We start from the raw sequence: 25,754 nt of genomic DNA on the forward strand, positions 1-25,754 counted from the left end.
GCATATAACTTTTTTTAGTAAACCATTTTTTTTTTTGCCTTAAGCAAGCCCTGTCTGTTGTTTTCTTGTGTTAATACACCTTTGAAATGCCAAAGTAATCCTCTTTTTTAAAAACCCTGGGAGGCATAACCACCCTCAAGGGAGCATTTGAGATTTTGCTGCCTAGCCATTGTCATCAGTTTGGCTCAAATAAACTCATAAAAATTCTCTACAGCTTTGGACATTCTTACATCAACATACAGAAATGTCATCCAACAGATAACCAGACAAAAATATCTTTACTCATTAAAAACAAACAAACGAATATGTGGTCTCTCAGAGCTTGGTTGCTGAGGCAGGGAGGCAGAACATGCAGCTGGGGCTCACATGGCATCTTCCCTGCTCCCCAGAGTGTGCCCACTGCACACACCACACTAAACTCTGGGCCTCTGGAGATGCTGGTACCAGGACCTCAGCAGTTCCTTCTCCTTCAGGGCTCCTCCTGCTTGGCTGCAGCAATCACATTTTCCCACAACCCTAGGCTGCTCCAGCCAACTTTGCTACAAGAAGCTTCATGCTTAGACCAGCATCTCTCCCAGTCTGTTACATGTTTTCTGTGGAATGTGCATGGGTGAAAGGAAAAATTACATGTCCCAAAATGCCCCTGGGTCAAGTTTGGGAAATGGTGCAACAAAATTCAAAAGATATTATGAGGTTTCGGTGCATTAGCATTGCCCAAGAGGAGGATGCAGAATGGCCATTTATTTCTCATAAGCATATTTTACTTGGGAAATAGTTTTATAGACTCTAATTTGTTCTATTTCCACGCTTATTTCAGAGTTTGGTTCTCAGCCAGGTAATGCTGGGAAATAGATTATATAATTGGAGTGGAAAGAGATCCTTTCTTTTCAATATCTCTCCAGTTAGAAACAAATTAAAGTCATGATATGCCTGAGGATTTTGCCTTATGGTTATTGATACAGCACATTCTTGATTCATTGATAAATGTTTAGCAATTGGTGGGCAAGTCATATTTAACTTCTTTCTTTAGTCTTTTTGATTTATACACTAGAATTACAACTATTTTATTATTTTTATCTGGTTTTGAGTGTATTTATCACTGGGTTTGGCATGCATAGTTTAATTACTCTCCTTGAATATCACATTAAAGTAAAAGATGAATGACCTAGGACAATACTCCTCTCTGCAATTTCAAAATAGTAGATCAAATATGTTAATAGTGAAGCATGCATTCTGGAGCGCAACATACAATTGTGCAGGCCAGTTCTAAGAAATAGACTTACTATTTTAAAAATGTTAAAACCCTATCTCCATGGACTCTCTCTTATTCCAGGTCAGTAGCAATGATGACAACAGTGTCTCTGAGTGTTTTCAACCAGTGATATTAGCTGTGTGAAAATTCAGGGAGGAAGTCACATTGGAGAGGACAAGGTCCACAATGTGTGACCTCAAATGCTTTGAAACAAATCAGATGACCCTTTAAATCGGTTAAAAAGCAAAATGAATGCAGAGGTCTCTCTCCAGGATTCTTTTAGCTGGTGATTCCAAATTATCAACACATTAAACAGTCACCAAGTCCTCCTCTTAATAGCTACTTTGTTCTTACAAAATAGAGCTTTTTTTTTTCCTAGAGCAGGGAGTGGTAATTAGAATTTCATAGCTTGGTACAGCCGGCGTTAGCATCGTGGCTTTTGGTGCTGAGGATTAATAACCGTAGTCATAACGATAACAGAAAACGGTAACAGTTCTAATTACTGGTATTCATCTTAGGGTGGTGAGCAGCTGTTAAGAAATTTCTTCAGAAATGAGAGTTCAGTCACATATCTTTTTCACCAAATAGGAACAGCTTTAATGCTAATTGGGAAGGAAGATTACAAATTCAAATGTCAGGCAGAGTGCACCCTGATTGTTCTTTATGAACTTTGTTTTCTCTCACACCTTAAGCTTTCTGGCCCTTAAGTTTTTTAAAAAGTTGACACTAAGTTTAATGACAGGAGCACCAGGAGGCCTCCGTGTTTCCATGTAAAACAACCCCTTCCAGTTCAATAAGGGAAGTTTCTCAACTCTTTGCACTTGAATAAGGAGATCTGCTTCCTCAAAGTTGTCAGGAACTTGTATGCCACTGTCTACTAGTCATTGTGGTAAGGCACCTGATATAATGACCATAAAGGAGTACCAGAGAACTGTCTTGTCCATTGCTTCAAAATTGGCTGCAAACACCTTTAGCAAATGACTTAACCTCTTAGCAAATTAAGTCCATCATTTCATCTACGAAATAACGAAGTTGGAATTGGCAGGTGTTTCCTAAACTCTCCAGACCATGTTAATCACTCAGGGTGCCGGTGGGGGAACAGTTTGTGGATGGGTTGTGACTGTGGTTTGCCACACTCAGAATCAGAACCTCCAGGCCAGAGAATATACCATCAGATCAGGGCTATATGTAGGAAACTGTTTCCAGAACCCTGGACAGCAGCAAGAAGAGCTTTCAGGACCACCTGGAACTGACTCCACTTACTGCCAGGTAAGGATGCACCTTCTTGATGCTGCATTTGTTTTACAAATCAGGAGAGCACAATACCTGTCAACATTCCCTTAAATCAGGGGTTGTGAAATGCTTTCTGTAACAGCCTACAGAGTGAATATACCAGGCTTTTAGGCCACAGGGTCTCTATTGTGACAACTTAGCTCTCACTGCAGCAAAAAAGCAGTCTTAGACAACAACTAAAGAAGGGACTGTGGCTGGCTTTCAGTAAAAGTTACATTTAATACCATAATTTTCATGTCATATTAAGTGTTATTCCTCTTCTGATGCTTTTCATGCAAAGGGATATGGATAGAGCACTCATGGGCATTGACAATGCCGAGGGATCTACTGTAGGAGTGGGAGGTGGGGTAGGGATGAGCAATAGGGAACAAGGCAAAACAATGGTAACCGAACAACAATAAAAATGATTTAAAAATACAAAAACTAGTCTTAGCTTATGGGCCATACAAAAATAGGTAGTAGGAAGTTTGCTGATCCCTGTCTTCAGTGGAAATGCTAAAATTGTAAGGTAACATCTTCTCAAATTATAACAGAAGCCAGATTGTACAGGGACAGGAACATAAGCATGTGTCATCTTTTCAATTTAGCAGGTTCTCAGCTGTCTCAAGTGTCACTAGCAGTCGTGTATCTGTAGGAGGAGGGGACATGTGAAAGGCTGCAGTGATAGGCTGTCTGTTCCTGCTGGATTCAGCCATCCCAATTCCCTGAGGTTCTGTTCCCTTAACTAAATAACTTGGGAATCCAGAGCATGTGAATGAATGTGTGTGCACCTGTGTGCATGACCGCACATGTGTATACATGCATATCTTGTCTCTGCTGCTGGTCTGTAACCTGGCCTGCAGTCGTACAATTTCTATTTAAAATACAGGTTCCCACCGTCACCCAGTGAGTGGAATGTTTCTCCAAGTTCTGCGAGTTGCTCTAGCAAATTAATAGAACCTGAGAAGAGACTTGAGGGAAACTCTGATTTATAGCCAATCAGTCAGAAGTACAAGTAACAACCTGAACTTGAGACTGAAATCTGAAGCCCAAGTAGAAGGTTGTGGGAATCTCCAGGTATAGCCAGTTAGTCAGAAGCACAAGTGACAACCTGGGATTTTGACTGGCATCTGAAGTGGGTGGGGACACAGTGTGGAGTGGGCTGTTCAATAAGATTGAACCCTTAACCTCTGGGATCTGATGCTATCTCCAGGTTCATAGTGTCAGAATTGATCTAGTTGGAGTCTCAAGAACTGGTGCCATGGGAAACCCCCTCCACATGAATTGGATTGGGCCCAGGAACCCAAAAGAAATGAATAAATAAAATATGGTATATCACAGACCGGAACATTATTCAGCCATAAAATGGAACAAAATTCTGATACACCCAGCTACAAAAGGGCAGGAAATTCAGACATATGCTATGACATGGATGAATCTTGATGACTTTATGCTAAGTAAAATAAGCCAGTCACAAAAATACAAATATTGTGTGATTATTCTTATATAAGGTAACTAGACAAAGAAAACTCATAGAGAAAATAGAGTAAAAGTTACCAGAGGCTGAGGGAAGAATGGAGTGGGTGTTATTGTTTAACTGGTATAAAGTTCCCGTCTGAGGTCATGAAACAGTTCTGGAAATGAATAGTGCTGATGGTTGGAAAACAATATGAATGTATTTGATGCTACTGAATTGTACGTTTAAAAATGGATAGAATGGAAGGTTCTGGCCAAGATGGAGACATAGATAGATACTCTTAGCTTCCCTCACAACCAAAAGATGGATAACAACCAATTTAAAAACAAAAAACAACCAGAACTACAAGAAAATAAAATTGTATGGAAGTTCAACAACCAGGGGGTTGCATTCATCCACACTGCTGGAGGAGCAGAGACAGGGAGCCAAGGTGTAGAGGACACACACTGGTGTACCACGGAGGACAAGGGGGTGTCTGGCAGACAGGGCGGTCCCATATTTGTGTGTGGGCAAACTAGGAGAAACAACTAGGGAGCTAAATAGAGCACGCAACCCAGGGTTCCAACACAGAAAACTAAAACCTCACAACTTCTGTCTGTAAAAATCTGTGGAGGTTGCAGCAGCAGGAGAAACTCCCAACTTCACAGGAGAGTCCACTGGAGAGGCTCACAGGGTCCTAGAATGTACACAAAATCACCCACCTGGGAAACAGCACCTGAAAGAGCACAATCTGCTTGTGGGAAGTAAAGGAAGTCACTGAAAGTGGGGCGAGAGCTGAGCAAAAGAGCAAGCCAAATTGTTCCCTCTCAGACCCCTCCCCCACATACAGCACCACAACACATGCAAGAAGGTTGCCCTGCCCCAGCGAATACCTAAGGCTCCACCCCTTACAATATACCAGGTATGCTGAGACAAAGAAATATAGACCAAATGAAAGAACAGATCAAAACTCCAGAAAAAGAACTAAGCGATGAGGAGTAGACAACCTATCTGATGCAGAGTTCTAAACAATGGTAATCAGGATGCTCACAGAAATTATTGAGTATGGCCACAAAATAAAGGAAGAAATGAAGGTGATACAAAGTGAAATAAAGGAAAATATACAGGGATCCAACAGCGAAGGGAAGGAAACTGGGACTCAAATCAACGATTTGGAACAAGAAGAAGAAATAAACATCCAACCAGAACAGAATGAAGAAACAAGAATTCCAAAAAATGAAGAGAACCTGAGGAACCTTGGGGACAATTTTAATGATTCCAACATAGGGGTGATCCAAATCATAGGGGTGCCAGAAAAGAGAAGAGGAAGAGCAAGAAATGGAAAACTTACTTGAACAAATGATGAAAGAAAACTTCCCCAATCTGCTGAAGGAACTAGATATGCAAGTCCGGGATGCTCAGAGTCCCAAAGAAGTTGGATCCAAGAAGAAGCACACCAAGACACATCATAATTAAATTACTCAAGATTAAAGATAAGGAGAGAATGAATCTTAAAAGCAGCAAGAGAAAAGGAGACAGTTGCCTACAAAGGAGTTCCCATAAGACTATCAGCTGATTTCTCAAAAGAAATCTTGCAGGCAAGAAGGGACTGGAAAGAAGTATTTGAAGTCATGAAAAGCAAGGACCTACATCCAAGATTATTCTCTCCAGCAAAGGTATCATTTAGAATGAAAGAGTAGATAAAGTGCTTCCCAGATAAGGTCAAGTTAAAGGAGTTCATCATCACAAGCCCTTATTATATGAAATATCAAAGGGACTTATCTAAGAAATAGAAGAAGATCAAAAACTGTAAGCAGTAAAATAACAATAAGCTCACCACTATCAACAACTGAACCTAAAATAACAAAAACTAAGCAAACAACTAGAACAGGAACAGAATCACAGAAACGGACACCACATGGAGGGTTATCAGTGGGAACGGGGAGGGGGAAATTGGGGAAGAAAGGTACAGGGAGTAAGAAACACAACTGGTAGGTACAAAATAGACAGGGAATAGTTAAGAATAGTATAGGAAATGGAGAAGTCAAAGAACTTATATGTACAACCAATGGACATGAACTAAGGGGGGAAATGCTGGTGGGAGGAGGGGTGAGAGTGGAGGGTGATAAAGGGGAAAAATGGGACAAGTATAATAGCATAATCAATAAAATATACTTAAAATGGTTAAAATGGTAAATTTTATGTTATACATATTTTACCACAATAAAGTAGATTTTAAAATAAAATACAATACCTCTAGGGGAGATATCCAGGCCCCTCCCCTAGATATATTTCAGTAATTCTGAGGTAGTGTCCAGAAATTTGTATTTTAAGCAACTTCCCCAAGTGGGTCATATAATCTCATTTATTTAGGAAACTAATACTGGCGTAAAGGTGTAGCCCTGATTGGAAGTTCACAGTGCAGTTAGGGTCTAACCTTCTGTAGAGTTGCTAAAATGACCTTTCTAGTTTATGCATATGAAATGGGTATTCTGAAGTAATATTATCAGATAGAAGTACACATCAATCTTAACACTCAAAAGTAAGGCAAGGTTGTTGACCATGAGGTCTTAAAAGCAAGCAAAGCTCCTAGAAGTGATACTAGGGGTCAGGGGGGCACCCCACTAACTATTATGCCAGGATGCTAGGCAAGAAATATTCAGGGAAAATAAGCCCTAAGCAATCAGTCTATGATGAACTGATATGACCACAAAGCAGGACAGAAGGATCATTTTGCTGGTGCTTTGCAAACACTGTGGCAATTCTGAAACACTGGGAAATTCACCAGCCATTGGGGATATGGAGGCTCTGTCTGAGCAAAGAGGTTGGGCAGGCCACACATCTATGCCAGCTTTGCTCTAAACAGTGGCGACAATTGGGAAACAAAGGGCAGCGTTTCTTGGAATAAACTGTTGGACAGCATCTCTTGGCACTAATAGCAATTCCCATCATGAGCCCCACCTTTGAAGACAAAGGACAAAGCTCACTGCATCAATTCTGCCATGGGTCAAACACTGAAAGAGGCTATTATCCTCTTCATTACCTTTTCTATTCTCAAACTCATACTCCTTTGAGCTTAAATTTCTGCTGTTTTCCTGCATGTTCCTCACTGTCTGCTTCCTCTCGTCACAGGTTCTGGGCCAGCTTTCAATTTAGATTTGTCCTTTTTGTCAGTGTCATCCTGTAATTCTGATTGCTGCAGACCTCTGACTATAGTCAATTTCTTCCCTAAACCTTTTAATTGGCAGCACAATACTGTTTAAAAATATGCTCAGAGAGAAGTACTGACTCCTGTGATACCAATTATATCATGTTATTAAACTATTTGATGGAATCATAAATAATAGTAATAGCTAACAATATATTATCACTTTTTGCCATGCACTGTGCTGAGCGCTTCATGTGGATATCACATTTAACATTTAAAAACAGTGGTTCCTTGTTCGACATCTAAAGGGTTTGGAAATTATCACTCTCATTCTCACACACAAACAAACATACAAAAGCTGAACTAAAAATCAGTAACTTTTCTTAGATCTATCAGAAAAGTGAGGCCACAGGGCAAAATGGTGCACTGAGAACTGGAGGGACAGGTGGGAGGGGGATACAGAGATTCTCAGGTCACAGATGGGAGCATAAGGCCCCTGCTGAGTCCACTACAGGTAGGGACACTTTACACTACCACTGATGCATTGCTAGATGCTCAGTGTGGACTAGCTTGTGAGTTGAGAACTCCTAGGAGGCCCAGTCTTGCAGTGGGGAGGAATTCCCCACATTTTTTAGTTTTACCCCCGAGAACTCTAACAGGCTCTTGCCTGAATATAGGAAAAAAATGCCCTGTGCTTCTCTCAGGGAAAGAGGAGAAGTCATCACTGTGAACTACACTCAGAGTTCTCTGTTCTCTTTAACAAGGCCTGTCCTCAAGGGAAACTGTTTTAGTAGAGCCTAAAGGGGGTTTTTACCAAAGATTAATCAACTGGCTGAGAAAATATTCAACTACAGCTTTCCCTAGCCTTTGACATGGGGAGAGAGAAATACCTAATTCAAGATCATTAAAATGCTGAGACCTATTTAGTTGTCACTTTTCTTTGGTCTCCTTTAATCTGGAACAGTTCTTCAGCCTTTCTTCATCCTTCATGACACTGACATTTTTCATAAACACAGGCCAATTCTCCCTCCCTTCCTCCCTCCTTCCCTCCCTCCCTCCTTCCTTCCCTCCTTCCTTTTCTCCTTCTCCTTCTTTAGACAATGTTCCTCATTTATATTTGACTAATTTATTGTATTTTGAAAATTTATGGAATAAAAAACAAAAAAAAATTACCTTTCCCAGCCCACTCCACTCTTTCTTACAAATAGGCACTTCCTTCTGAAAATGTTTACTTGTCTTTTTTTTTTCTGAAAGTGTTTCCCCAGTCAGCATTTTTAATTTATGACAGGAATCCATTTTATGCTACAGTATCTGCAAGCTCCAAAACAAGGCCTTTCTAGGCATTTGATCACCAGACCATGTACGCTTTGCTCTGTGCTGCTTGTAATTTATTAAAATGTATGTGCTTTGCAAAGAGGAAACCAATCCATAATAGATCAGGTTTTTAGAAAACATTCATGGAAAGTGCTTGAAATGGTTGCTACATAAGAATTTATAAACCTTCTTGGTACTTGTAATTTGTTCTCGCTCATGAGGTTTGGAAACAAGCAGTGAATTTGCATGAAACTGTAAATTAGTGGCCTGCCTTCAGCATATGTGTGAGATCCCATTTGCAAAATGCCGTTTGATGGTATAGGAGAAAATCATGATGAGCTCTGAATCCCTCTCACAGAGCCTAGTGATAAACACCTTGTCTGCACCAAAAAAAATTGCTCTGATGAAGCAAAGGTATGACTAAAGATTTTCATCATTTTTTAAAAAATCTGAGCCATCTTTGTAGCTGCCAAACACCCAAGTTCAGGGACTTGTACACAGTAGGCATAAATTAATGAAGAATAGACACCTACTTATGCTTACAGCACACACATAAGAAGCTAAAGTTAAGAAAGCCAGTTGGGCTTTCAGTTTTATTTTTTATAAGATTTTATTTATTTATTTTTAGATAGAGGGAAAGGGAGAGAGAAAGAGAGGGAGAAAAACATTCATGTGTGGTTGCCTCTCACACTCCCCCTACTGGAGACCTGGCCCACAACCCAGGCATGTGCCCTGACTGGGAATCGAACCAGCGACCCTTTGGTTCACAGGCTGGCACTCAGGGGCTTTGAGTTTTAGCCACAAAATACAAAGCTTGTTTGTGCTGGAGAGCGTCGTCACACAGCTTGAAGCAGGGGATAATGTGAGCATTCAGTTCTGTGTCTCCCCACACAGTCTGCCTCCACATTTCCCTGGAAATCCTTTGCAAGGCAACCTCCCGCCTTGCAGAGAAGGAATCAGGCAGTTTCTTGGGGCAGTAGCTACAAGGCTGTTTCCTGGTTGATAACGCTCTGAACCAGGGAAGGCAGTATTTCAGGCTTGAACATTCATTGCTCATCAAGTGTCAGTCAATATTAATGAGGAGGGAACTGTGACCTGCCAAGGCTTTAGTGAGATTGCAGCTGTGTGAGCGAGGATTCTGTTTATCGCATATCCTATATGTTCCCTTAATTATTATGAGCCTGCAAGTGAGTTTCTACTAGCTCTCTAGGAAGAGCCACCATTCTTTTATTAGTTATATCTAAGAACTGTTATTTTATTATCATTTTTAAGATTTTATTTTATACACACACACGCATATATATATACATATAAACATATATACATATGTAGAGAGAGAGAGAGAAAAAGAGAGAGAGAAAGGGAAAGGAAGGGAGAAAGAGAGGGAGAGAAACATTGATAGAGAGAGAAACAGTGATTGGTTGCCTCTCCCACATACCCAACCAGGGGCCGAACCCACAACCCAGGCATGTGCTCTGACTGGGAATTGAACCAGTGGCCTTCGCTTTGCAGAACAATGCCCAACCAACTGAGCAGAATTATTATTTTTAAAAAGGTAACAAGGTTTGTCTTATGAATAGACCTTTAGAGCAACATCATTCTGCCTTTTTGCTTTACTTTGTATGATGCAAATCAGTTTACATTTCTAGGAATTATTAATTATTGTAGGCATAAGAGCAGTGGGCTACTTGTAATTCTTCTTTCCTCTTCCAAACATGTTTTTATTATAAATATCAAGTATTTTTTTTGTAAGAAGCTTAACCCTGGCTAATTCTGCTTTATCCTCTTTGTGTTTGTTTTTCCCTTAAATTCCTTTGTACAGTTTACACTTCAAAGCCATATGCTTGCTCCTATGTTGCTTGGAATTTGCCTGTTTCCTAATTTTCTGTGAGCACCTTAAGGTCAGATGTGTCTCAGCTTCTATCCCAATTTCCAGTAGGGAAAGGGTTTGCACAAGAATTATGCCTGACACTTATTATATAACCAATACTTTTTTTGTTGAATGAATATTCTGAGTAGGTTTTCAATGAACATGTGCTTCATGAGTGACTCAGTGAATGAAACACAACTGTTTCGACTATCATCATGAATGGGATAGAAATATGTTACAGGTGCGGGCGTGCATTCTGAAGCACAAGAGGCCATGACTGCTCTCTGAAAATATATTACAGAAGTTTCTGGTAGAGGATCCCACAGCCCCCCAGATCAGCTGGAAGACAAAGAAGTTATGGGAGCCAAAGGCTGGAAGGTCAGATGGAAGGAGTAAGATATACGTGCTTCTATCATTTCTCTCATCTCCCTGACGCATCTCAGGGAGATTTAACAAAGGCCAGACTTTTGGACAAATACTCAAAAGAGGAAAAATCTTGTAAATCAAGGATTCTGACTTTCCAAACAACTTCTCTGGCCAGAGAGTTTTGAACTGTTTTCAATTACCACTTGTTTAATGAGGAGATAAATGCCTCTATTAGCCATCTTCCAAATTTTCTATGCTTGTTATTTAGTACATGTCTTTGGTAATCTCCCAACTAACAGTTTTATGGTGCACATATCTTCTTTCTGTTTTACTTACTTCCTCATCTACAGGCTAGAGATGGTGATCCTATGTGTGTGTGTATGTATAAGTGCATTATCTATCTATCAATCTATCTATCTATCTATCTATTCCAGTCATTGAATGTGACACAGCAGCTAAAGCACTCAGAAGACTGTGGAGAGATCAAAGAGAAGGTGGGCCCAGTCCAAGGTCTCGCAGTCAGTGACAAAACCAGGTACCCATGGCCAAAGTGTTGTCCACTAGCATTATGCCTGTGCTCCTGGACTACCTCAAACTTTCAATGCCAAGGCCATGGTGCTGCACCGGCACACCATAATAGAGTGGGAGTGCATGTGGCAGGAAGAGGAAGAGATGATCAAGATGATGAAACAGATAAAGGAAGAGCAGGAAAGAAGGAAGAAAAAGATGGAAAACAGAATGTCACTAGAGGAAACCATCCTGAAATTGCAGAAGCTTTTGTTCCTAAAGGAAAAGCAGCAGCAGCAGCTTTCCCTGCAGCTTAGAAAAGTTTTGCATGAAGAAGAAAAACAGAATGACCCGACCACTCTGACATCTGCTGCAGAGCCTGACTGTTAGCCCAGGAGCTCACCTCCTCAGCACACAGGGAGCCCTGGAGGACGCAAACACCCAGGGACCCTCATGGCAGCTGATGGAGTCAAACAGTTGTTCAGACCTCAAGTGCTCACAACCTGGCACTCTGTAGGCTTGGCATCTGCTTTCCCAGGGATCCCAGAGACCTGGCAGTTTGGAGGCAGGGCAAGCGGCTCCTATGGGACATCTAGGTGCCCACCTGATTGTGGGCCTACACAGCCAGCCTCTAGTCCTAGTCAGCAACCTAGAGGCCTTCAGTGTTTCCTGCAGTGCAGTACCTGTCCCAGCCACTGCCGTGTACAGTGTGCCGCCACTTTTAGCCCACCTAGGCAGAGTTCCTCCGGTTGGTGGTGCCCTGTCTTTACAAAAGCAGATGGAATTGCTTACCAGCACACTGACTTCTCTAACTCATCCTCTCTGTGCCCCACACACCCCACAAGGTCTGCATCCAGCCTCTGGACTCCTTGCCTTTGCCCAGATCCCTATGCAGATGCAACCTGCAGGAAAGTCGGGCCTTGCAGCTGCAGACCTACCTGGCCCTGGGATTCCCTTCATCCAGCACAGCCAGAACCCATGATTCTATGACAAATGACCACCAGATTACATCTTTAACCTCACTCCCACCTTCTCGCTAAAAGTGAGAAATCCCACTGTGTCCCATTCGCAGGCCAATAACATCTACCTGTCACTGGGAAGAGTTCTTAAAAAGCATAATTTTATATATACACACACACACATGTACATACTTTATATCTATTGCTATATCTCTTTTGCTATATCGTTTTTTTTTAACTACACATGGTTTATTCGTAAGGATCCACATGGTACAATTTATTTATTTCTTTATTTTAATTGTTGTTGCAGTGCAATTTTCTATCTTTTACTCTCATCCCAACCCACCTACCCAGCCCTCCCCTCCTGCCTCCCATTTCTACCCACCCCTAGTTTTTATCCATGTGTCCTTTATAGTTGTTCCTGTAAACACTTCCCCCTTTCCCTTGAAATTCCCCTGAAATTCCATATCTCCCCTCTGAACTCTGTCAATCTGTTCTTTATTTCAGTGTCTTTGGTTATATTTTGCTTGTTTCTTTGTTTTGTTGTTTAGGTTCCTGTTAAAGGTGAGATCATATGGTATTTGTCTTTTACCGCCTGGCTTATTTTGCTTAGCATAATACTTTCCAGTTGTATCCATACTGTTGCAAAGGGTAGGAGTTCTTTCTTTCTGCTGTGTAGAATTCCAGTGTGTAAATGTACCACAGTTTTTTGATCTATTCATTTAGTGACGGGCATCTAGGTTGCTTCCAACACTTGGCTATTGTAAATTGTGCTGCTATGAACACTGGGGTGCATAGGTTCTTTTGGATTGGTGCTTCAGGGTTCTTAGGATATAGTCCCAGCAGTGGAATTGCTGGGCCACAAGGCAGATCCATTTTGAGTTTTCTGAGAAAATTCCATACTGTTTTCCATAGTGGTTGTACCAGTCTGCAATCCACCAACAGTGCACTGGGGTCCCCTTTTCACCACAACTTCTCCAACACTTGTTGTTTTTTGCTTTGTTTACGATGGCCATTCTGTCTGGTGTGAAGTGGTATCTCACTGTGGTTTTAATTTGCATCTCTCTGATAGCTAGTGATATTGAGCATTTTTTCATGTGTTTCTGGATCCTCTGTATGTCCTCCTTGGAGAAGTTGTGGTGTTCAACTTGGTGTCTCCGTGTCTCACTTGGAGAAATGTCTGTTCAAGTCCTTTGCCCATTTTTTAATTGGGTTGCTTGTCTTCTTAGAGTAGAGTCGTGTAAGTTCTTTATATATTTTGGAGATTAAGCCCTTGTCTGAGGTATCATTGGCAAATATGTTTTCCCATACGGTTGGTTCTCTTTTTATTTTAATACTGTTTTCTTTAGCTGTGCAGAAGCTTTTTATTTTGATGAGGTCCCATTTGTTTATTCTTTCCTTTATGTCCCTTGTTCTGGGGGACACATCAGTAAAAATGTTGCTGTGTGAAATATCTGAGATTTTTCTGCCTATGTTTTCCTCTAGGACTTTAATGGTAACGCGGCTTATATTTAAATATTTTATCCACCTTGAATTTATTTTTGTGTATGGTGTAAGTTGGTGCTCGAGTTTAATTTTTTTTTCCCGTAGCTGTCCAGTTTCCCCAACACCATTTGTTGAAGAGACTATTTTTACTCCATTTTATGTTGTTGCCCCTTTGTCAAATATTAATTGACCATAGAGACTTGGGTTTATTTCTGGGTTCTCTGTTCTGTTCTATTGGTTCATGTGCCAGTTTTTATGCCAGTATGGAGCTGTTTTGATTACAGTGGCCTTGAAATACAGTTTGGTGTCAGGTATTGTGATCTGTCCTACTTTGCTTTTCTTTCTCAAAATTACAGCAGCTATTCAGGGTCATTTATGGTTCCATATAAATTTTTGAAGTGTTTGTTCTATGTCTGTGAAATATGCCATTGGTCTTTTAATAGGTATTGCATTGAATCTGTAAATTGCTTTGGGTAGTATGGACATTTTGATGATGTTACGTCTTCCAATCCATGAACATGGTATATGTTTCTATTTGTTTGTGTCTTCCTTAATTTCTTTCTTCAGTGTTATGTAGTTTTCTGAATACAGGTCTTTTACTTCCTTGGTTAGATTTATTCCTAGGTATTTTATTTTTCTTTTTCCTATGTCAAATGGGATTTTTTCCCTGATTTCTGTTTCTGCTGTTTCATTGTTGGTATACAAAAATGCCTTTGATTACTGGATATTGACTTTGTATCCCGCTGTTTTGCCAAATTTGTTTATTAGGTCAAGCAGTTTTTTAGCAGAGTCCATAGGATTTTCTATGTACACTATCTTGTCATCTGCAAACAATGACAGTTTTTTTTTCCTCCTTTCCGATTTGGATGCTTTTTATTTCCTTTTCTTGTCTGATTACTGTGGCTAAAACTTCCAATACTATATTGAATAAAAGTGGTGAAAGTGGACAACCTTGTCTTGTTCCTGATCTTAGTGGAAAAGATTTTAGTTTTTGCCCATTGAGTATGATGTTGGCTGTAGGTCTCTCATATATGGCCTTTATTATGTTGAGGAATGCTCCCTCTCTTCCCACTTTGCTGCGTGTTTTTGTCATAAATTGTTGCTGTACCTTATCAAATGCTTTTTCTGCATTTATTGATATGATCATGTGGTTTTTGTCTTTGCTTTTGTTTATGTGATGTATTACATTTACTGACTTGCAAATATTGAACCATCCTTGCATCCCTGGGATGAATCCCACTTGGTCATGGTGTATGATCTTTCTAATGTATTGTTGGATGTGGTTTGCCAATATTTTGTTGAGGATTTTAGTGTCTATGTTCATCAGTGATATTGGCCTGAAGTTTTCTTTCTTTGTTGTGTCTTTATCTGGTTTTGGGATTAGGATGATGCTGGCTTCATAAAAAGAGTTTGAGAGTCTTCCATCATTTTGGATTTTTTGGAATAGTGTGTGAAGGATAGGGGTTAGCTCTTCCTTAAATGCTTTGTAGAATTCTCCTGTGAAACCATCCAGTCCAGGGCTTTTGTGTGTCAGTAGTTTTTTGATTACTGCTTCAATTTCATCTGTGGTTACTGGTCTATTCAGGCTTTCTGCTTTTTTTTTTATAGAGTTTTGGAAGATTATATTTTCCTAGAAATTTGTCCATTTCACCTAGGTTTTCAAATTTCTTGGCATACAGTTCTTCATAGTAATTTCTTACAATCCTTTGTATTTCTGTGGTGTCAGTTGTAATCTCTCCTCTTTCATTTCTGATTGTGTTTATTGGATCCTTTCTCTTTTTTTCTTGATGAGCCTGCTTAAATGCTTGTCGATTTTTTTCATCTTTTCAAAAAACCAGTTCCTGGATTTATTGATCCTTAGAATTGTGCTTTTAGTCTCTATGTCATTTAATTCTGCTCTGATTTTGGTTATTTCCTTCCTTCTGCTTGCTGTGGGCTGCCTTTGTTGTTGTTCCTCGAGTTCTTGTAGACGTAAGGTTAGGTTGTTTGTTTGAAATGTTTCTATCTTTCTATGTTTCTATCTACCTAAAAAAGATAGAAACATTTCAAACAAACAACCTATCTCTATATTGTTATGTCTGAGTTTGAGTCTTGCCAATACCCTTTCATCCTGCTTCTGCAATTCCTTAGCCATGTGACCTTGCACAAGTTACTTAACTGTCCTAAGGTCCAGTTTTCTCTTCTAAAAATATAATAGTATCTACATCATAGAATTGTTTTCATTTTTATCATTTTTTCTTATTAATAAACTATTACTTAAAATTTTAGGTTTATAGAAAAATTGAACAGGAACTATGGAGAGTTCCTATACCCTCCTTTCTCTCCACCCCAAGTTTCCCCTATTATTAATATCTTTCATTGGTATGCTACATTTTATATAATTGATGAAAAACCAACATTAAAACATTATTATTAATCAAATCCATAGTTTACATTTAAGAGTTCTTTTTGTGTTGGATACTTCTTTGATTTTTGCCAAATGCACAATGCCATGTATCAACTATCACCGTGTCACACAGAAAAGTTTCACTGCCCTAAAAAGTCTCAGTTCCACCTTTTATTTCCCAGAGGAAAAAAAGAAGATAAGTATATATTTTCAAAAGGAGTACATACTTGTAAGAAAGAGCAGAGATGAGTGGGAAAATATTTTTGTTGTTTTTTTTTTATCTAGTCCACCAATTTTCAAGATGCAGTATAGTACAGTAATGAAAGGTGCTGGTTGGTGTCAGGCTGGGTAGGGTAAAATACTTCCCCATTTATTTAGCTGTTTACCTGAGCCCTAGTTCTTCCAATGGTAAATTGGGAATAATAAAAGTACTTACCTCAAATGGTATTAAACAGAAGCCCTTAGGCTGGCACTGAGTTAGCATTAGAAGTGGAAGGCATTGTTGTGTTTTTCTCAACTGCTTATAGGTACCCAGTGTAGAAAAAAAATACCAATAGAGTTCTTACTTTTAAGAAACTTACAATTTAAAGAGGTTCATCTTTACTAAAGGAGAGACCAATTTAAAGCAATGAACAACACTTACTTCTTCCACACAATGGCAGATGGATTGATCTAGGAGATATAGGAGAAGAAACTCACTAGAGAGGAAGAAGTGAAAATGACTGGGACTCAGAACTAGAATAGTCACAGTTGAGAATGTAATTACACAAAACCTCATAGGAAAGAAAGAAAAGGATTAATGGATTTCATAGCTTTTCTTTTTCTTTTTTTTTTTTTATGGGCTTGAGTGGGACCAGTAAATTTTTACTTTGGTTTGTTTTGTTTACAAAAAAAAAAAAGGGAAAAGGTCATTGGCAAGTTCTTCAGTGTATTCAACGAGAAAAGCAAAAAAGCAAAGAAACAAGAAAAGCAGTTTTACATCTACAGAGGTTTTAAGTACAATGATCAGCACATTCTCAGAGAAATACAGCTAGTATTTTTCACAAATTTTTTATACTTGAATGTAGGAATCCAATGTGACTTCTGCTTTACTTTGTATTCAGATAAAAGTTGAGGAAGACCAGTACATTACAGGGAAATAAAATCCGATATGCGTCAAATTTAGACTTTCTGTATATGAACCTTTGAAATGCTACAGATAGAATTGCTGGCCATGGTTAGTACCTGGAGACAAAAACATTTTTAGTATTTTTCCAGTCTACATAGATTTTAGCACAACCTCAAAAATCCTTCATGAAGCTAAAATCAATTGATCATACAATCTCTCCCTGGCCCTTGCTCCTTCCAAGGCTCCTCTCCTCCTTGCCCAGTTTAAAGTCCAAGGTCAGTCATTATAATCCTTTCTTCATGTGCACCCTGAACTCCCTAACCTCTCCCTAAACTGCATATTTTTTTTTCTAGGCAAAATAACCATCCTGGTTACATCCAATTCTCTTCCTGCTTGGAGCCTGAATCCAGGCAAACAAATGGGGCTAAAGAAACACACACACACACACACACACACACACACACACACACACACACAGCTTGACTAAACTTGAGACAGGCTTCTTCCGGACTCTAGGTTCTTGGTCTTCCATTTTCTTAGAGCATTTATTTACTTAAGAAAGTTTGCAGTTGTAAATGCCTAATCTGACCCTTGATACAAAACTGCCCCCAGCCTTTGCCAGTTTTACTGCTCAGGAATGTCTTCCTCAAGGAAGATGCAACTATTCTTTAGAAATGCAATCACAGAAGGAGATAAGGCCCCTATCTCCCAGTCTCTGTGGGAGGGTAGGAGCCTAACTTCCTGAAGGGATAATTAGCCAACAGAGGTGACTTCATCACACTGCTCAAGGTCCTCTCTACTTTTCCACTGACTCACTTCAGCACTTAAAAACCCTCCCACCTTTGTTTCAGCAGAGTTGAGTTTTATCTTCCCTGCCACAAGCCTTAAATAAACTCTTCCAGGCCTGTTTAGCTTAGATTTGAGATTAGTAACACCACATGGGGCCTTGAATGATGCCCACCCACCAGACTGTGTTTTCCTAAACCATTCACTCTTTCGTTTTTCTCATACCACTTCCCCTGTCCTCAAATCTCTCATACCTCATACCCAATCCACATATGCAGTTGATGACCATGCTATCTAGATCAAGAAAATAGAAGATACCAGAAAGGTTTTCTATGGAACACCATCCCTCCAAGCTCCCACCTGCACCTGCATATGTGTCCCAGTACCCTGCCTTCCCTATGTCTATGGGCACCAGAGACCCTGTCCTCAAGATGCAGCTTTGTAAAACTCCTCTGTTCCTGCTTCATCCTTATTCATGCTTTGTAAATTCAGCCAAAGAGAAGTAAAACTGACACTTTCACATGCAGGCATATAATGATATGTATAAAACATACTTACTCATGTGCTAATAAAATGTATACTCAACTGCTAATTCCTGTTGCAAAACTGCTAATCGGAAGCTTCAGAGTGGTAATTACTATGCTGTTGCTTTACGATGACTGAAATGAGAGAGAAATATGCCATATCCTGTTCTTGGAAGTCAAAGTGACATTATGTTTGCTATAATAAAATTTTTCTCCCTCTGTAATTGATTTGCCCATTTCTGACTATGTATAAATGTCAGATGTGCTGAGCTGCTTTTTTCTGAAGCCAAATAAAAGAGCATCTCAGGGACTTAAAATATTTAAAAGGTCTCCCTGCAGTTTGTAACTCATCATGGCACAGCTCTGATAGGCTAGGTCCCACTGGAAAAAGTTCAAGTATTAAAAACAATTACCTCTTCAAGGACGTCTGCAAGCTTACTGAGGATCTCTTCAGGAAGGCTCTGGAATGTTGGAACACTGAAAAACAAAACAGATGACTCTGAAGGAATGAACAGTAACTCACTACTTCCCTTTAAGAAAAAACAGCAGCATGTCTGAAAATGCAAAAGCCTTCATGATGGAGACTCTGCAGATGTAGATCAAAACAATAGGTTAAGCATGATTTGATAACTAACAAGGAAAAGGTATGTTTTATGAGTATGATGAGAAAGAGCTTGGGGTTAGGCAGAACCAAGGGCAAATCCCGCTTATATTTATCTGTGTTACCTTAAATGCCTTATCTGTAATAGGGAAAAACACTCTCTCCCTTAGCAGCCTGCCGTCACCAGATTCAGTTTCATCTCCCTCTTTCCACACACCCCCGACACACACTCTTCTACAGGCCAACTCCTACTCATTCTTTAGAACACAGCTGGAGGGATGATGTATTCACACCTGCAGGCATTCATTCAACAATGATGGAGGCTTTCTAATCCCTCCCCAGCTAGATTAGGCCCTCCTATTATAAAGTCTTTCACCCCTTCCTACTACTGTATTAGATAATCAGGTATTTGTTACTGGATATCTTCCCTGATCAAACTGAAACACCACAAAAATAGGAGCAGTATCTGTCTTGTTCCACCCCTATGTTTGTTGTGATTTACAAATAACAACTCAATAGCACATGTTAAACAGAGCCATGAAAGCAGAGATGTGGGAGTGCTTCCTAGCACGGTTGCAAGGATCAGATCAGACAGACCAGAGAAAAGAGCCAGACTCATGGTAGACACAAAAAATGGTAATTCCCTCTTTTCACCCTCTTATTTTTCCTCATTGACCAGTAAAAAAGTGAAAATAAAAATGTATTGAATGATATTGAATATGCAAACCAACAAAACTTTTCTTATATGTGAAATAGTAATGACTTGAATAAAACATTCTTCAATATATAATTCTTGAAACTTTCCTGGAAAATCTAACTAGGATGTGGAACTAAATTCTCATTTAATTGTACCTTAATGCTTAAATAAGGAAAAATCTCTAAATGAGTACTATTGATTTGCATATATGATATTTGACATACAGAATAATTCCAGCTTGATTAGAAGGATACAGTGAAAGAAGTCATAACACAGTGTTTGGATACAAGCATGGAAGTATCACTGTGAATTTTTCTGCCACTCTGATTCCCATTACTTAGTGTAAAGCCTATCGCTAAAATCCCGAGGTTTTAAGCAGAGGTATAACGATTCACACAGAACCATCTGTTCTACCAGATTTACTGCTGTGGTCTGAGCCATGTGGGTTTTAAGTTCCAGAAGGTAATGTATTTCAGCAGCTAGATGGAACATATCACAGAGGAAGATAAAGGAAGCTGTTTCCAGGAGGTATGGAGGTTGAAACACCAAGCCCTTCCTTGCTCTTTTGATGAGCTACATTTCAGGTTCTTCTGAGATGTAAGAATAATTACATCTGTAATAATGTTTCTATCCCAGTGGGAAATTATGGAAAACACAAAGTGCAACTGAGCTCTTCTCATTTTATTATAATCAGCTCCCTTCTTTAGATAGACCTCTTACTTCTATGCTTTGTCTATATCAAACCCTACTATAATACTTTTATTTTCATGAGAGTTCTTATCCATGAGAAAAAAATTAATGTTTGCTTGACCATGTAACACACTAAATAAAAATAAAACATTAAGTTTTACAATGGCATTTTAAATAAATTATCTTTCATAATTCTACTTATTTTACATCTTTAACTTTATTGAGGTATAATTGACAAAAAATTATAGATTATTTAAAGCATACTCCATGGTGATTTTGATATATGTTAAGTTTTGACTAAAGACTAAAAAAAGTCTCCCATCTAGTTAATCTAGTGAATGAACACATCTGTCACCTCATGTATTTATTTTCATGTGTGTGAGAACATACATTCAAGTTCTATTCTCTTATCAAACTTCAATTGTACAGTACAGTGTTATCAACTACAGCCTCTATGTTAGACCTTGGATTCTCAAGCTCATTCATTTACAGCTGAAAGTTTGTACCCTTTCACCAGCATCTCTCTTTGTTTCCCCTACACATCAGCTTGTGGCAACCAGTTTTCTACTCTGAGTTTAACTTTTTATTTAGACTCCACGTATAAGTAATGCCATGTATTATTTCTTTCCCTATTTTATTTCACTTAACTTAATGCCCTCATGGTCCATCCGTGCTGTCACCAAGAGCAGGTTTCCACCTTCCTAATGCATGAGTAACACTCCATTGTATACACATCACAATGTGTGTGTTTTTTTTTTAATTCTCACTCGAAGACATGCTTATTGATTTTAGAGAGCGGCAAATGGAGGGAGAGAGAAAGAGGGAGAGAAACATTGATGTCGGAAGGAAACATCAATTGCTTGCCTCTTGCACGTGCCCCAACCAGGGACTGAGCCCACAACCTAGGCATGTGTCCTGACCAGGAATCAAACACAAGATCTTTTGGTTTACAGACAATGCTCCAACCAAATGAGCCACACCAGTCAGGGCTATATGTCACTGTTAGGTAGAAATTTAGGGGAAAAAAGGAGGGGTGGGAGGGGTCAATAGTACTTGCAGAAAAAGCTCATAAATAACTTTGATTAACTGCCTCTGGCCACTTGTATGCTTTTAACAGGATAACAGGAGGTGGTCTAGAGCAAGATAAAAATCTGAGTTAACAGATCTCCACCCATACTTATGCTTACTTAGGGGGTGACACCCTCCCTTGGAGGAGTATGCACCATCTTCTCCCACCACATCACTATGTAATTCACTCACCCCATCCACAATTTATATAAATCCTCAGGACTAAGAGTCAGTGCCTATGCCTTTCTCACCCACCCCAGCTAGGTTCATAGGCTCATTTTCTTCTGTGAGAATGTATCACGTATAAACTTTGTTTATATATATGTTAATAGGTTTCCTCATTTGTAATTCTTTACTATGTCAGCAAGAAGAACTTAGCTTCCCACAACACCATGGTGCTTTACAGTTTTAAATACCTCAAAACATTCAGCAGCATTTACGATTAATAAAACTTAATTATTTTTAAAAAGGAATACTCTAGAAATTAATAGTAACAGTTAAAGCTCTTCTAGATTTGACAAAATAGAAATCAATTAGCAGAAAAATATGAGGCTTTGAGACAGGATAGTAAAAAGCTAGGAAAATTGCTTGGCAATTGGAATAGGGAAACAGACAGATAGCTAAACAAAGCTGAGCAATTTATAGCTAGATACAGAAGGTCACGTCCCTAGAGATGACATCTAGGCCTCACTTGCGTTTCAGCTCCAGACCCAGAAAAAGCAGCAAAACCAGGCAGGCAATGACAGGACCAACTACAATTGTAAGAGGGTACAGTGAGGGGGCTCCACAAGAAGGATTTATAATGGGGTCCAGAACTCAGGGTGTCCAGGAAATATTAAAAATACAGAATATCCTCACCCCCACAAGTCTGAACTGGGGGATGGGACACACGGAACAGGGCTATTGAGAGTTGTTTTGCATAGCAACAGTTTTGCAAATAACCTCATGCATGGTAATTTAACATATCTATAAGTTTTAACTGGTTTCATGGGCATGTTAAATAACTGTGGCTGTGCTTTGAGCCAGGGAGATGGGAGTGACTTCCACCCAGGATGTAACTGGGAGGCAGCTCAACCTGGTTACAGAGCCCATGTAAGAATTTGGAGATGACTGGCTTCATAGGGCCACACCTGCCTGGACTTACTATGGCAGCCCAGAAAAGCTGGAAAAATATGGGAATGCTGGCAAGCATAGCCAATTGAGGGAGGAGTCAAAAATGGGACTGCAGAGATAGATTGATTGGTGCTGGGATTTAAACCCAAGTACAGCAGCCATGACAAGAAGAACCACATGGCTTTGGGTCTCCCTTTGCCATGCAGCTTAGGAAGCTGGAAAGCAAGATGTAGCAGTGATGCAGAGCTCTCGCTTAGCAGTTTGGAAGAATGCAGGAGAGATGCTGAGGGAAGAAAAGGGGTGAAAAGACTCTTGTTGGTGGGCCATGAGAATGTGGATGGATACCGGCCTGCAGTATCCATCTTGGCTGCGGATGTTCGTCAACATGCGAGAAAAACATACACAGAGACAACCAGGTCCTGTGAGGGAATAGGAACAGCAGGGCCACTCCTCACGTGGGGAGCGCCTTGGCCACCCTCTCTCCTGGAGGGCGCCATGGCCACTCCTCATGTGGGGAGCGTGCCGCTTGACCACCCTCCCTGGTGGGGAGAGCACCCGTTCCCCTTCTGGAGACGCTTTTTATTGGTTTCGTTTGAATAAGAATTCAAGTAAAAGCTCATTACTCATTGCTAGGAAGTAAGGATCAAACAATAGATAACAAGGAAGTCTGAGGGCCTATTCTGAGTCAGGGTCAAAGAGCTGTAAAACTTTAAAGAACAAACTTTCTTCTTCCTTCGACCCTTATCATTCAACTGAGAGCATTCTAAACAAAGCAGGTTTCACAGGATCTTACATATTCTTTCTTAGGCCTGATCACCTGGGGAAACTGCCCTTTTCAGCACAGAGCTGCACCACCCTATCATTGTTTCAGGCTTTGGTGGAGCAAGGGAACTAAGGCAACCAAGAGATAAGGAGATTTTCTCCCAGAGGATGAGGACTCAGGCTATGTCAAAGCCGAGGAGCGAGGGTCCATCACCCCCTTCTGCTGTAGCCCCCAAAGTCCTTTTTTGGGGGCCTCCCATGTGATTGTGCCTGTCTTAGATTGTTCCCCCCTTAGGGAATCTTACCCATCATTGGCTAACCGACCAAGCTTTGGGTTTCAGTTATGAATGAAGCAGCAGAAGCAGTAGTCCTGCCAGGGAGATAAGCTTTTGTCTCCTTGCTGGCTTATGGTCCAAGGCCACTCCCTCAGCCTTAGCCTTGGTGGGGTTTACAGCTTCTGATACCAGGCAGGGCAGTTCCGAACATGAGAAGATGCAATGTGGTTTTGGAATAAGAACTGGAGATCCTAGTGACACAGCTGATGGTGCTGGGAACCAAGGGAGGGCTGCCAGCTGGGCATGGATTACTAGGAAGAAGTAGGGGCTACCTGAGCCACGGACTTCTATTCCTTTTCCTGAGATATGGTACCCCAGACCAGGCAAAGGGGGAAAGGAAGGACTGTGTGTGTTTGTGGGTGTTTTAAGGGACTTGGGATTTTAATGAAGACATGAAGTCATTACTCTTAAGTCTATACAACTTTTGAATAAATAATGCCTTTCCTTTTCACCAGTCTCTGACATGGAGAGCTATCATTTCCTGGTGGTGGGCAAGGTGAACCTACTACAGGGGAATCCCAGGAGAATGGAGGGGTCCATTTGGTAACATTGTACAACCCCTTCTCTTGTGGCCAATCAAGGAAAATCATGGGAGACCACATGTGCAGTAGCTTTAAAGTAATACAACTACTTGTACATGAGCAATAAAAGCCTGCCAAAATGAGCCAGGAAGGATTCTCCCTATAGGAACAGAATCCCTCCATCCTCTGAGGTCAATCTCTGCTCAGAGTTGGCCTGCTCCCATGTTCTGTGGAGTATACTATCACTTAATAAAGCTGCTCTCTCTCTCTTTATGCTATAAACTCTGTGTGTTTGGTTCAATTCCTTGTCCTCAATCACCAAGAGCCTGGTTACCTGTGCCCACAATGACTGCAGAGCCCCTGCCCTGTCACTGACCAATCAGAAGAGACCATGACCCTGAAAGGGCCCACCTGGATAATTGATGAATATTGTGCTGAATCCTCCCTTGAGACCTCCCCTAAGATTCCCACCAGCAAGAAAGAGATAAAAGGCTCAAGACAAAGAACTCAGCATGAGAGCTCTCTCTCTCTGGGAAGCACCTGGTGCCGTTTTCCTTTTCGTTCTCTCCACACCAACCCCCCACCACAACTTCTTTCTTTACAGGCACTCGTCTCCTAAACTCTAAGGCAATAGGCAGCCAGCAGCTTGTCCCAGGCTAATCCCCTGAACCCATCCTTAAGGCCCCTTTCCTCTGACTTTCCAATGAGCTAAGGCTGCCCAGCCTAGGCTCTCCTGTTGCTTCTATGCTAAGCCTTTTCTCAGACTCTGAGCAAGCCCATTCCCTCCCCTGAGGATGTACTAATAAAACTCTTACTCATCTGTTTTTGTCTCACTAAATGGTAATGTAAAAAAAAATACAATAAAGAATTCAAGTGCTTAATAAAAAAGATTAAATTTTAAAAAAGATTACAAATATGGCAAAATCTATCATTCCTTCAGCATTACAGGTGATAATAATTTACCTTATTGTCTTATACAACAGAACATTTTACAAATAATATCATGCCAGTTGTGATGTCACTTTGAGCCCAATTACTCAGTTTTAAGCAATAAATATTGAGTTTTTAAACAGACATAATAGAGTTTATAAAAGTCAAAATATTTTTGGTACAGCTTTTCAAATCAGAAATGAAAAAGTAAGTGATGCATTTTCCAGGGTTAATTTTCATACTTCAATGACTGGAGAATCCCACACAGTAGCTGACTCTACTGAATACCTGCTGGGTTAAGTCAGTAAAAGAAATCATCGCACTGCCTGTGACCAATGATATAATACCTTGCTGAATTAAAGATTAAGCTGCAAACACAAAGGTGAGTTAAGACCTTGCCTGCAAAATTGCACTTAAAATTACAAATGAATTAATCTACAGTCTTGGCTGGATTTGATGCTTCACTTGTATTTATCTGGTATCAAACCAATTAATCATCAAAAAAGATAATTTTTGTATGAATACTTGGCCACACCCCCCATGGTACTGAGCTATTCAGCATGGAATTATTTTTAAATTTTATGGTCTACCCTGAAACAGCTAT

The 25,754-nt window shown here is 40.1% G+C and overlaps 1 protein-coding gene and 1 pseudogene across 2 annotated transcripts in view; one reads left to right on the forward strand and one right to left on the reverse strand.

Moving 5' to 3' along the window:
• PRKG1 (protein kinase cGMP-dependent 1) overlaps positions 1-25,754 on the reverse strand; it is a 1,179,828-nt gene that overhangs the window by 300,621 nt on the left and 853,453 nt on the right. For both annotated transcript variants that reach the window (XM_045853740.1, XM_045853739.1), the window contains exon 5: positions 18,847-18,910. In XM_045853740.1, coding sequence (XP_045709696.1) covers positions 18,847-18,910 — 64 coding nt within the window. The remainder of the gene's footprint in view (positions 1-18,846; positions 18,911-25,754) is intronic.
• LOC123828754 lies at positions 11,291-12,182 on the forward strand (annotated as a pseudogene).

This window comes from Phyllostomus hastatus, unplaced genomic scaffold (assembly GCF_019186645.2).
Source record: "Phyllostomus hastatus isolate PE091 unplaced genomic scaffold, TTU_PhHast_1.1 phas_scaffold_1066, whole genome shotgun sequence".
NCBI lineage: Eukaryota > Metazoa > Chordata > Mammalia > Chiroptera > Phyllostomidae > Phyllostomus > Phyllostomus hastatus.